The sequence below is a fragment of the Capsicum annuum genome, chromosome 11 (assembly GCF_002878395.1).
Source record: "Capsicum annuum cultivar UCD-10X-F1 chromosome 11, UCD10Xv1.1, whole genome shotgun sequence".
NCBI lineage: Eukaryota > Viridiplantae > Streptophyta > Magnoliopsida > Solanales > Solanaceae > Capsicum > Capsicum annuum.
In genome coordinates this window covers 594,121-607,976 of record NC_061121.1, presented here as the reverse complement: position 1 = coordinate 607,976, position 13,856 = coordinate 594,121, and the positions used below count along the sequence as shown (strand labels likewise).

Below are 13,856 nucleotides of genomic sequence, written 5' to 3'. Positions count from 1 at the left end.
ATTTGAGCTTGGGTTTTAAATCAAGATTTGTGAAGGTTTTTTTGAATTCTATTGCTTCTTCTCGACCCAATAATTAATCGTATGAAAATGAATTGAAGTTGATTCATAACATATACTATAAATTAGTATATATAATGAGGTTATATAATATGTTTTATTTGCTCGAGCTCATTAGCTTCGAGCATAGTTACAAAAATCTACAACAACAATGATATCAAAAGCATTAATCATAAACAAAAACTCTACGTTAAAGTTCAATAAAACTTACAACAACAACAATCTACTTAGTATAATTTTATAAAGTGAAATTTGTGGATAATCGAATGTACTGACTGTTTTCACTAGACTTTCAGTCGGACAAAACTCAAACTAAAAAAAAAAAAAAAAGAAAAAAAAAAAGATTAAAGGAGAAAAGTGTTATATAAAGAAAATTAAGGCCCTGTTTGGCTTATAACTATTTTACCTAATTTATTAACTAGTACTACTAGTACTAGTATATACATTTACACCCATTTCCCTCCAAAAACCTAAAACCCTAAACCCTTTGCCGTGGCCGTCGTCAATTTCCGGCGACTCCTTCCACGGCGGAGATCCACCATAAACTTCCCAGTGTACTTTCCCTTTTGGGTGTATTTTTTATTCACAAAGATTAGAGGAAATTTTCAATATGGTAGTGAAAGTGGAGAAAATAATTCCAAGCAAAAATATTACTGATACAGATGAGGTATTTTTTTGTATTAATTTTATAATTTTTAGACAAAATGGAGTAAAGGGCAGCTCAAAAGTTGATTTTCTTGAATATGTATTGGTAAAAATTTGATCTTGGTTACTTACGATTTAGAAATTATGAATCTTTTTTTTGTTGGATATTGGTAGTTGTATTGAATAAATGAGATGTTTTTATTGAATAAATGTGGATGATAATTAGGTAATACAATTGTTGTTTAAAGGGGTTTGGTGTTTAATTTGTATTTTTGCTTGTAGTGTACCGATCCTAGGTTATTTCTTCACACACTGTTTGGATTGTCGTTACATATTGTTTCATAATGTATCGTATTGTGTTGTATTGTATCGTAGTATACAATGTTTGGATAGATTGTATAGTAAAGTATACAAAGTATACAACGTTTGGATAGATTGTATAGTGAAGTATACAACGTTTGGATGATTGTATAGTGAAGTATACAATGTTTGGATAGATTGTATAGTGAAGTATACAACGTTTGGATGGATTGTATAGTGAAGTATACAACGTTAGGGTAGATTGTATAGTGAAGTATACAACGTTTGGATAGATTGTATAATGAAGTATTCAACGTTTAGATGGATTATATAGTGAAGTATACAACATTTGGATAGATTATATAGTGAATTATACAAGATTGTATAGTTTCTTCTTCTTATATAATGTCGGGCATCAACAATTTGAAGAATAAACCTACAAGAGAGTAGGATACAGGGTAGAAATACTATAAAAGGTAAGAAAAAAGATAAAATAGTAGACAAAATGAGAAAAAAGTAAGGTAAAGATGCGGTCGCGCAAAATTGGTCGTTGCACAAAATGGGACTTTTCGTCATTACCTAACTATGGATTTAACGTCACGATACAATAAATTTAAGTAACAGTAAAAACAAATACTGTATTTAAAGGAACAATACAATACGATACAATAGGTAACAAGTAACAACTATCCAAACAAGCTGTCACAGTAGTTCTTTTTTTTTCAAAAAAAAAAATCTCTTTATCTAATTTGAATGTTATAAGTGGTGGGAGTTCCCCCATCAGAATACGTGCCTGATTTGTGTGTAAAATAACCAGTTTTTAGGTAATATCAAACTATTATTTGAAAATTTGAATATCTAGAACTAGGTAGAATCGATTTCAGTGTCCAGAAGAAAGATACCAGCTTTAGATTTTCTATTACTTAGTGGCTTTCATGTTTGGCCACTATATCATTTGCTCTTTAGATTTGGTTGAGTTAGGTTAGACTACGGGTTATATATGGTGGTCATGATCATTATCAACACCTAGTAGAGTTGTGCTGTTTTTCTCTCTTATGCTTATTTTGAGGAGAAGAAATTTGTTGTGCAATACTATTGGACCTTAGTGTTAGACTCTTATGCTATGACATGCTGAAACTTAATGATCTATCCATACAAGTTAGCTCTGGACACCACCCTAACAAGTGGATAGCATGTGACCTTTGTTCAGTTAGTCAAAGTGGGAAAATTTGCTCTTATGGTCTTCTCCGGTTATTTTATCATGCGTTACTTGAGCCGCGGGTTATTGGAAAATTCACAAGGTGAAGCTTGTGGAGGTAGGGGTAAGGCTGCGTACACACCACCCTCTCTAGAGCCCACTTGAGGGATTACATTGAGTATGTTGTTGGTCTTATCCAGTTACGTCTGGTTATTTCCCAGTGAAAACATAAGACGGGGTAGGTGTTGTTCTGTCCCAAAAGAAGGGGAATGTTTTTTTTTCCTTAACGCGGTGTTTTGAAACGAAATAGTTGTTGGATCAAAAGGATTACAATTGATTATTAGATCAATAGATCCAATATTTCTTTTGTAGAAGTGCGAAGCATCAATGTGAATTAAAACCTTTAGCACATGGCCAATTGCTTTCCTACTCTTACTCAACCGCCTCGTGATTCTTTTTGATATCTTGATTGGCAGGTCATTTCTGAAGAGATGGATATGAAAAAGAAGAAATACCTTAGAGGCGAAGGAGCGAATTTGAAGGTACTGAAGTTTGTTTAGATTTCTAAATTTCCTTTTAACTTAAGCTTTGATTCTGGTTAGGTTTTCTTTTCCTTGATGATCATAAGCTAAAGAGCTACTTCTAATAATTTGCAGGAATTGAAAGATAAAAAATTACAGGGTCAGCTTGCTGTGAAAGAAGAATTGTATGGAAAATCTGCAACAGCTGCTGCAAAGGCTGAGAAGGTGTCTAGATTTTGTTCTGCATTCAATTTTATGCTTATCATTGAGATATGTTTGAATCAAACTCTTATGCTTTTGTCAGTGGCTTATGCCAACTGAGGGTGGTTATCTAGAGGCTGATGGTATTGAGAAGACATGGAGAATAAAGCAGGACACAATTGCCAGTGAAGTTGACATTTTGAGCTCTAGGAAACAATTTGATATTGTCTTACCAGGTTACGCTTTTTGTAAGATTATACTTATATATAACTACTGAAAAAGATACATAGTTGCTGGTCTTTATTTCATTTTCATTTGGATGATCATGGAATTTGGTCATGTCCTGCATGTTTATCCACTCAAACTTGCAAGCAGAATAGTGAAACATATGCGTAATCCCATGCAATTAAATGCTTTTGATCATTATTCATATGTTACATCTGAGATTTTGCTCAGACAATTCTTTGAACCTTATTAAAACTCTCATTAATGGAACTATGTAAGCTGCTGAAGATGAAAACCTTAGTACTGTTGCTTTATCAAAGAAATTTGTAGTTATGAAATGTTTAGTCTGAAGTAGTCATGCTATATGCTTCATTTCATACCCAGCTTTCTCAAATAAGAGAGTTGGTGGATATTCTTCTGTATATTTATTTTCAGTTCTTTGCCTAGCTTCGGATCTTCCCCTCATTTTCCCTTGTGCTTTATATTTATCCAGTACGAATATCGATGATGAGACTGCATTATCCATCTTATTAATTTTGATGATGAAGTGAGGCATTTTTCCTCTTAATACAAACTTCCTTAGATGGTGGAGTATGATGCTTTTTTTTTTCATCAACCTTGCTTTGTTTGTGGGTGAAATATGCACGGACTTATGTTTAGGTTGTTAATAAACAGTCCTTAACAATCTTTGGCAATGGGAACCGTGTGGGGATGAGATTCATACTATGGGAGGTTTTAAAACTTTTCATCTTTCAATAGCTTTCAATTAAAGTCCTTTCTACATCTCCTATCTGTTATTTTCTCTTTTATGCTTCCATAGATTATGGTTAAATGTAGTTCCACTGTTTCACATCAGTTGTTGACTTGTATTTTGCAGATTTTGGTCCTTACACTCTTGAATTCACTCCTAGTGGTCGCTACATGGCTGCAGCTGGACGCAAGGGTCACATTGCTATTGTAGATATGCAAAACATGAAAGCCATTAAAGAACTACAGGTACTTATTGCTGTTTGATTTATTCTCGATAAATATTATATAAAGCAAGCATATAGATTTTATTTTTATACTTCATAAAGGGATCAAGGATCTTACTTTGAGAGGTTTCAAGGCTGTCTAACCCGCATAATCTTAGGTTGCAGTTAAGACAATTTAGTATCATCAATTTCATCGTCACATATCGAACTTAGCTTATCAAATGGCGAAGTGTCAGCACCACTGTATCCGATAACACAACATCGTTGAAATTAAGTCTTTTATTGCATTTGCATTATGTGGTTCCTCACCAGTTTCTGCGGCTCAGGTTTACTTATAGCTTCCGTTTCTATTCCAGGTCAGGGAAACAGTGCGTGATGTAGTATTCTTGCATAATGAGCTGTTTTTTGCAGCTGCTCAAAAGAAGTAAGACTCATTTTATATCCATGTTTCTTGATTGTAATTGTTATAAGATGGGTTGCAAAGGCACTCTATTCCTTTGGGTATGTTTCAGAGTTCAATCACTCTTCTTGGATCTTGATATGAGAAGGATGACTTTCGAATGAACTTGTTCTAGCATTTCCTTCTTTCTTAGCGTCCACTTGAATTTTACTGCGGGATCCTATGCGATGCTCAATAATTTCTTCAGCAACTTTGTGCATGTCCTTTTAATTATATTCCATGTTCCAACACTCTCTCATTCCCATAGAATTCTTCTTATATTATTGTCTATCACAAATATGGCAGATTTTGTTTGGTAAACCTAAATATGTGTCATGTCACAGGTACCCGTATATATACAATAGAGATGGCACGGAGCTCCACTGCCTGAAGGTTAGTTTGACCTGTCAATGCCGCGTGCGTTGTGTTGTCTTGATAGTTAGATCATTACATGTTTTGTTGTTACCTTTAAGCTCCACTCATCAGTTGAATGCCCAGAAAAGAAAATTTTATGGATTCCATGTGGTCGATTGTTATTTCAGGATGCTATTGTCGAATCAAATACATGCTTATCATTTGCATTTCCCTGTAGGTTTTTAGCCAAATAGCAAGTACAGATAGAACTCACGCATGATCTTTCTAAAATTCCAGGAACATGGTGCTGTGCTAAAGCTCCAGTTTTTAAGGAATCACTTCCTTTTGGCTTCTATAAACAAATTTGGCCAGCTGCGTTATCAGGATGTTACCACTGGACAGATGGTAGCTAATATTCGAACTGGCTTGGGCCGTACTGATGTCATGGAAGTGAATCCCTTCAATGGTGTGGTTGCTGTTGGCCATTCTGGTGGCACGGTTAGTATGTGGAAGCCTACAAGTGCTGCTCCCCTAGTGAAGATGCTCTGTCATCCCGGACCCATCACGGCTCTCACATTCCATCCTAATGGACATCTAATGGCAACTGCTGGTATGGAGAGGAAAATAAAGATTTGGGATTTGAGAAAGTTTGAGGTTCTACAAACATTACCAGGTCACAGCAAGGCGTTGGATTTTAGTCAAAAAGGTTTACTTGCTACTGCAACCGGATCTTTTGTACAAGTTTTTGGTGATCTCTCTGGATCTCAGAATTATAGCCGTTATATGACCCATTCTGTTGCGAAAGGTTACCAAGTAAAGAAGGTGACATTCAGACCATACGAAGATGTTCTAGGCATAGGACACTCGATGGGTTGGTCTTCTATCTTAATTCCAGGATCCGGAGAACCCAACTTTGATTCGTGGGTGGCAAATCCGTTTGAAACATCTAAACAAAGAAGAGAGAAGGAAGTCCGCTCTCTTCTTGAAAAGCTCCCTCCAGAATCTATCATGTTGGATCCGACAAAGATTGGTTCAGTGAGACCAGAAAGGAAGAAGGAAAAGCCAACAAAAGAGGATATAGAAGCGCAAATGGAAGCTGCTATCGAGGCAGCTAAAAATATTCCGATGAAGAAGAAAACAAAAGGTAGAAGCAAGCCAAGTAAGATTGCAAAGAAGAAGCAAGAAGCTGTTGAAAAAGCTAAGAAACCTTTCATGGAGCAACACACGAATAAGAGGAAACTGACCGAGGAAACTCACCTTCCAAAATCTCTAGAACGTTTCGTTAGAAAGAAAACAGCAGCGTGATTAGTTATGTCAACTGTTCTTTCTTGCCCTTTCCTTGAGGGTATTGCTTATACAAATTGAAGCAGCAAGTGTTGTAATTCTTCAGATCATTTTTGCCCCTTTTCTTGCCATTAATATTATTTTACTGTTTTAATTTAAAGTTTAGGCATTCTTGTTTTGACATGGAGGTTTCCAGTTTGAATTGCTACTGCAACCAGGATCAACCTGTTAGTGAGAGGAAAGCAAATGAAAGGACCAAAGAGAGCTGAATGCAAAACTTGTTTACTATTGTATCTGAGGGTAATTTAGTTCTTGAACATACTTTCTACATGAAAGGATAGAAAATTCGAAGGTGCTTAGTCACATAACACAAGGACCAAAATAAGAATTTACTAAGGTGGGAGTGGCTTCAGTGGAGGACAAGATGCGGTAAGTAAGGCTGAAATGGTTCGGGCATGTGATGAGGAGGGGCACAAATGTCCCCGTTCGTAGGTCTGAGAGGCTAGCTTTGGATGGTTTCAGGCAAGGTAGGGGTAGGCCGAAGAAAAGAAATATTGGAGAGAGGTGATTAGACATGACATGAAGCAGTTACAGCTTATTGAAGAACATGACCCTGGATAGGAAGGTATGGAGGATGCGAATTAGGTTAGAAGGCTAGTGCATGTGGGCGAGTCGTAGCCAGTAGTTAGGAGAGTTTTGGGGTAGCCGAGCTAGTAGTCTTAAGATGTATCCATAGGTTAGAGCTGCTAGTAGGAGGGTATAGGGATGGTGGGTGCCTTTGGTCCGTTAGTGTAGAGTATTATTTTGTGGGTTCTTATTTCATCTTGTTTCATGCTTTATTACGACTTTATTTACTATATTCTTTGTCTTGAGCCGGGGGTCTATCGGAAACAGCCTCTCTACTTCTTCGGAGGTAGTGGAATGGACTGCGTACATTTTACCCTCCCCAGACCCCACTATGTGGGAATACACTGGGTTTGTTGTTGTTGTACTAACAACCAATAAAGTGTTATCATCCCCAGCTCCTTTTTCTTGACAAACAATATTTCAGAGGTTGGAAAAGAGCCATAAAAGAACCAAGTAACACAACTTTACATACGACAACACCATATCTAGGGTAATCCAACAAGTGAGGTTGGAATAGTAGAGTGTATGTAGACCTTACCCCTTAGCAGAGAGGTTTCCGATAGACCCTCGGCACATGGAAAAGCACAACTTTACATACACCAAGCTTTTAAAATCAAGTTTATTTCATTGTATCAAATTCAATTCAAGCAGTTGCATTGGAATAAAGCCAAACAAAATATTCCAGAAACTTTCATCCCTTTGGCTGGTCAAAAGGTGGTCACTTTGTGCTAAACTGCTGCTTCTACTCTATTGAGACTACAACAAAGTATAAATGTTGGTCATGCTCGTTTTGTACGTCGTCCAACTTCAAGGGCTAGCTCTGTATCGATTTTCAGGGAAATGTCAAGTGCTTTCACAGAATGCGTTAGGGCACCGCTGCAAACATTCAAAAATGTATGATATAAGTATCACAACAAACATTCGTGTGCTGAATACATATGCAACTAAATCAAAAGACAGATACTTCTATCAAAATATCATTACTGAACGAAACAAATATTAGACCTTCTCCAATATGAAATCCAAACAGCAAACAACTATTCCTCACTCCCGAACGAGTTGAGGTAGTCTATATGAATCCTCACTCACCATGTTTCCCGTTTAAGTACTAATATCAAAACCACTCCTTAAAAGAGATATACAGCAACCTAACATTCCGATAGATTTTAGAATTCAATCCGAGGAAATTATGGTACCTCATGGTGAATCATGTGCTTACAAATGAATTTTTCTAATCATATAAAATGACCTAGAGGTCCACAACCAAATTCACTAAGGTATTCTTGATCCATGTAAATGTTCCAGTGATCAATTTTGCCTATCAAGAGAACTTATACATAACATGGATTATCTACTGAGATATGTTTGTCTGATGTACACAAGTACACAGACCGTCTTATTATATGAGTAACACAGCAGAAGAAAGACTTTCCGGTTGTACAAATAACATAAACCGAGAAGTCTCTTCCGTTTTTATATCGTCTACTCCTTTTTTGAATATCTTCTGAAATAGAAAGAGTGAAATGCATACCTAGAAACGTAGGTAACGCCAGTTTGTCCAATTGAGTGCACCGTTTCAAGGGTAACATTTCCTGAAGCCTACCACCATTATAACCAAAACATCATGTCATCAGAAGATATAGTTGACAGAAATAATAATCGGGAAAACCAAACAGTGCTTTCTTGTGAGTTGAGAATGGAGTTTTTATCATTAAATTGAGATTTCAAGCTACTTCTATGGTTCTTACATGTTTAACTTGATAACATAAACCTAGAAAAATGACATGGGAGATTTGCACCTCCTTGGTCCTCAAGTTTTTGCCAGTGAACCAGGATATGTCAGGCTTAAATGTCTTTGTATAAAGCAGATAACAAGACATGATATGTTCCTTGCTTCCTTTCAATTGTCCATTAGGTAAAGAAGTCCCAGACTTTTATTTGAAGGTTTCTTTTCCATTCTTTTTGACTTTAAGAATTCAGTCGAAATGAGTGCACTTGTTGGATCGCACTGCTGAAGCAAAGTGTGGGTCTAGATAGATTTAACCAGATGATATTTAAGCTACTTGGAGGAATATCTCAGATGCCTAATTGTTTCATTTCTTGCATTATGTCTACGGCCACGAAAATACGATAGAGCTAAAGAGAAAATCAGAAAAAATACTTCGTATCTTGCTTTAGAAAATTTACATGTCATTACGTTTCACAATCTCAATAACCATAGAGATAAAACTGCTGGTATGTGCGGCGAGTCCAGTGACCAATAATGAATACTTACAACTGGGAAAAGTCGAGGTATTGCATCACACTAATCTTCTATATGCTGACACTTGTGTGAAGCAGTTAAATCTGAAAATAGAATTAGGAGTTACCTCTGTCTCAAACCTCCCATCGATCAAATCTACAGCCTCCTTAAGCATGGATACCTCAACATCCCCGTTAGATAATGGAATAACCATATTGTCCAGCATTATCCTAGTCAGTGAAGTCTTTGTTTGAGATGCATATTCTAAAACCTCATGTACTTCTGCAAGCGTCCTGGTTTCAACCTGTTGGATAGGGAAATTGGTTTAGAATCTGCCAATAATTACCACGCTGAACATATTTTAAAGGACCGTGACTCTACCTCCAAATACTATAATGTGATTTTGGGTGTCATAACATTACAACCTACTTGCGTATTTGGTCTTTAGGTGTAAAGGCAAGGGAGAGAGGAGCTCATAAAATAAGACAATTTGTTCCCTAACTGCTTTCACTTGGTCACGATGATCTCAATTTCCTCTCTGTTTCAGTTATATTAAATCATGATACATTCTAGATATACATATGCGACAAAAAGGTCTTGAGAGTTTTAAGGTCACACATCTCCTTCTTGGACTAACATTTGATTTTCAACAGATAAGAATTCAGTTCTTCAGTGAAAGGATATCAGAGGTAGCATCACTCATTTTATTCTATCTTCAAAATTATAACTATTTTATGACCGAAATGGCTCTAGCAAGATGTTTATTTGATCATAACCGACAAAAAGAGTATAGCAAAACCGCTGGCAGAAGCAAAGAGTATATTCTGGCGGAATAGGTCCGAGTAAATATTAGAATTCAGATCTACAAACATATCAAAGAATTTAATTCAAAGGTGTGTAACGCCAACCTCAACCCCCATTTGAAGTTTATTTTGCTCCAAATACTCATCCACTGATTTTAGAGCTTTGTTGACACCGCCAGCAGCAGATATGTGATTGTCTTTTATCATTACCATATCGAATAAGCCCATTCTATGATTCTTCCCCCCGCCAATCAATACCTTTAGGTTAAGCCAGGTAGAAAGTCAGCCAAGATAAACTACACGTCATAGCCTCTGACAAGTGGATGATTTTTGGTGAATAGATCTTTACCGCCCATTTATCCACCAAACGCAATCCCGGAGCAGTTTTCCTAGTTTCCAAGATGTAAGCAGGATGTGCAGCATCTGCCATTGCCTGCAAATATAAAAAAGTCCATCTCAACTTATGATTACTACAGAAGAAAGAAATTAAACTTCATGACATCTTGGAATAGCATGCTTTAATTGAACCTCACATTATCAAATACGAAGCATCTAGGTTTGTCGTTCCATTAAACAGACCAAGCTACAGTTTTGGATCACTGAAATATTTCAAATTCTTTTAAAACATGACGTATGCAGAAGTGTTCATATCCTGAAAAAGCAGCACATGGAATTGTTTTTTTTGGACAGATATTTTATATTATATTGCCTGATTTAGAGAACCAAAGGTATCCATTGAAAGGTAAAAGCAAGTTATTGTACCAAAAGCAATCAAAGCTCACAGCTCCTTCTCCAAATTCCAACCATAATTCTGTTTAGATTTCACATATTATTCCATGTCTGCAGTAAACACTTCTACATATCTTATTCGGTAGAAATCATTGCACTTTATAATTTAAATAAACATACTTAGTTATTTCATTTTCGTCTATGGGATTTTAGAAAATGGTATGTGTGTAGTTATGTGTTTGCGTGTGTATTAGCACCTAATGTTTGTTATGTAATACACAGAGGACTCTTTCTCATAGACTGATTGTAAAGTCGTTTCTAATATGTAGCTCAGCCACCAACTAAGGCCACAGAAGAGTGGATGCTCACAATCCTTATTATGAACACATGCCAAGGCTTGAAATCTTGACTTTTTGGTGAGATGGAAAAACATTACCACAGGCCAAGGTTGATTCTCATAGAAAAAGGAAAACAATGAATTTAGCAAGTTGCTTCGCTACGATGATAGCCTATATTATCATAGAGGAGTGACAAAATATGGATAGCCTATATTATCATAGAGGAGTGACAAAATATGGATCAAACATGTTCTCCACCGGAACTCGGGTAAGTTCGGACATAGAACAATTGATCAGTCTCAGACTTACACTTAACTTGGAATACTGATACCAACTCATCAATAAAAATAACCATTTCCATTCAAATGGAAATATGTTTCCGATCCTTGTTAATGAGGAGCTACTTACATGAGGACAAACACACCTTACTTAGTGTAGCTATTCCACTCATTCTTTGCATAAAATTGAGAACAACCCTCTCAGCTATAACAATGCTGTGAGCCTTTCCTACAAAAGTCATGGGAAATTTATTTACATGTCGAAAATTCAATAGCAATTAATCATTTTTCGCATTTTACCTTGCACTTTGCCAAATTTCAAGCCTTTATGAACTTTATCACCATCCTTTATATACCATTCCACCTGATAATGAGAACATGAAGAAATTATTTTTTTTTAAAAAAGAAAGAACTTCTACATAGTAGAAATACCGGTTACAGAAAAATCTAATTTGAAAATCAATACCTTTAGTGAAGGATCAACTTCTGCGAATATCATCTCAGCAAGTGCAATTCCTGCTACAATCCCATCTTCCTTTGCTAGAAAATAAGCTTCAGATTCCAAGTCAACAGGAATTGTCGCCTTACAAGACACGTCTCCTGCATTTCGCATAAGAACACATTGAATAAGTAGATCATTTAAAATTTAGTACTCAATGTCACAAGGATAGTTAGGTGCTGAAGAAATTGCGATATTTCCAACAAATTTAACTAAACTTTCTCAACACGCTCAGACTGATAGAGTACGTGACAATATCCTCAGCTCTTGCACTTAAAAGAAGCAACTTTTACCACCAACATTTTGGGTGGAGTGATAAGTGAAGAAGATTATGAACAATATTGTGTAAAAATACAACTCTTTATGCCTGCTCTTCTTAGCTAACTCATGCACATAATCTATAGCCCTATGACTACTATTGTACTATAGTATTAGGATTCTACGTCCTCATTATAAACTATATCAAACTAATCAATTGCAAATACGTTAATGTTACGATTCTACATTCTAAGCGTAAGCTATGTTGCTCTCCATCGTCCCCCTCAAGCTGGGTTGGCAATCATGAAACTCTAAGCTTGCTCTGATATCAGTCCAACCTAAGCAAGGGCCTCCGGTTCAAGCAAGAGAATGGAGTCACCTTTATCCCAAAGTAGGACTTCCTACCACGAATTCGGATGAGTAGATCCAATCTCCAACCCTCCACCCCCACCCCCAACACACACACCAAACCCCCAAACTGAAGATAATGCTTACTAATAACACATAACCTGTAAAATAATTGAGCCCACACAAAAATTTGAAGCTTGAAGTTCACAAAAACAAAAAACCATAACCAGTACCTCTCAATTAAATAAAAAGTTCACAACTAGCTTATCATTTCCTCAATATAAAAACTAACCACAACCCATTTAACAACAAATAAAGGGGTGGGGGGTGGGGGTGGGGGGGGGGGGGTAGGTAAAATCATACCTAAATCCCCAGCATCTTCAGACAGGGCAAGCTGAATAACAACCTTTAAATCATATGTGGGGTGTGCTGGTGGCTTCACTACTAATGACTCCACTGTTTTTCCTGCACTCTTGGTGGCTGTTGCAGACATTTTCAAAACCAACCTGCAATTTTCCAACAAAAATTCAATCAAAACTCATAAAAGAACAATATTTATCAGTAAAAAGGGGCAGCCCGGAGTACTAAAGCTCCCGCTATGTGCGTGTCTGGGGAAGGGCCGAACCACAAGGGTCTATTGTACGCAACCTTTACCCCACATTTCTGCAAGAGGGTGTTTCCACGGCTTGAAGCCATGACCTCCAGCTCATATTGCAGCTTCATCAGTATTTAACCAAAAACATGATTTTCAAGAACCGTTTTTCTCCTTTTCTGGGTTGAATTGAACGTTTTTTTCACACAAAATTTGATCAAAACTCATAAAAACAATCTTTATCAGTATACAAGTACAACAACATCATAGTATAATCCCACAAGTAGATCCCGGGAAAGGTAGAATGTGCCAGACCTTACCTCTACCTCTCATCACAAGGTAGAGAGGCTGTTTCAAATAGACCCTCAGCTTAGCTGGTACCTGCCAAACAGTATGAAAAAAAAAAGGTATACAAATATGAGAGAAATTTCAATACAAATTAATCCAAATAGATATCAGTATATAACAAAAACAAAAGAAAAGATTTTTTCAAGAATGTTTTTTTCCTGGGTGGAATTGAATGGTTTTTCCACACAGAATTCAGTCAAAACTCATTAAAAAAACAATCTTTATCAGTATGTAAGAAGTACAACAACATCCCAATATAATTCCACAAGTGGGATTGTAAAGAAATTGTTTCCGATATACACTCAGCTTAACTTGCACGTACTAAACAGTGTAAACAAAGATACAAATATGGAAGCAATCACAATACAAATTAATCAAAATTAATATTATATAACCAAAATAAAAGTAAATTGAGTAGGTATATTGAACCTTGGAGGTATGATTGCATAAGGGTGTACAGTAGTAGTGAAGGGAACAACTCTAAACATTGCAATTTTAAGGTGTCTGAAGCAATTTTTTATTTTTTTTTTGGTGCCTAGTTAATTGATTTCTGTGTGGTGAATTCTTGATTTTTTTTTTTAACATGATGGTCCTCT

General features: G+C 36.3%; 2 protein-coding genes across 4 annotated transcripts; one reads left to right on the top strand and one right to left on the bottom strand.

The window, feature by feature from the left end:
- Window positions 1-451: 451 nt before the first annotated feature.
- On the top strand, window positions 452-6,379 carry LOC107852855 (probable U3 small nucleolar RNA-associated protein 7). The gene is made up of 8 exons (XM_016697900.2): window positions 452-724; window positions 2,677-2,742; window positions 2,857-2,946; window positions 3,026-3,158; window positions 4,025-4,143; window positions 4,478-4,545; window positions 4,905-4,953; window positions 5,212-6,379. Exons 1-8 carry the CDS (start codon window positions 668-670, stop codon window positions 6,217-6,219), a joined length of 1,590 nt encoding a protein of 529 aa, XP_016553386.2. The 5' UTR covers window positions 452-667; the 3' UTR covers window positions 6,220-6,379.
- A 1,051-nt stretch (window positions 6,380-7,430) lies between these two features.
- LOC107852854 (nicotinate-nucleotide pyrophosphorylase [carboxylating], chloroplastic) lies at window positions 7,431-13,843 on the bottom strand. 3 transcript variants are annotated; one of them, XM_016697899.2, is made up of 11 exons: window positions 13,690-13,810; window positions 13,228-13,293; window positions 12,684-12,826; window positions 11,682-11,815; window positions 11,516-11,579; window positions 11,362-11,444; window positions 10,220-10,303; window positions 9,976-10,128; window positions 9,195-9,371; window positions 8,357-8,424; window positions 7,431-7,701 (listed from the first exon to the last, which is right to left on the bottom strand). In XM_016697899.2, exons 3-11 carry the CDS (start codon window positions 12,811-12,813, stop codon window positions 7,605-7,607), a joined length of 990 nt encoding a protein of 329 aa, XP_016553385.1. In that variant the 5' UTR covers window positions 12,814-12,826; window positions 13,228-13,293; window positions 13,690-13,810; the 3' UTR covers window positions 7,431-7,604. The 3 variants fall into 3 exon arrangements, with proteins under 3 accessions (XP_016553385.1, XP_016553384.1, XP_016553383.1); XM_016697898.2 differs by having other exon boundaries at window positions 13,233-13,293; XM_016697897.2 differs by lacking the exon at window positions 13,228-13,293 and having other exon boundaries at window positions 13,690-13,843.
- Window positions 13,844-13,856: the final 13 nt, after the last annotated feature.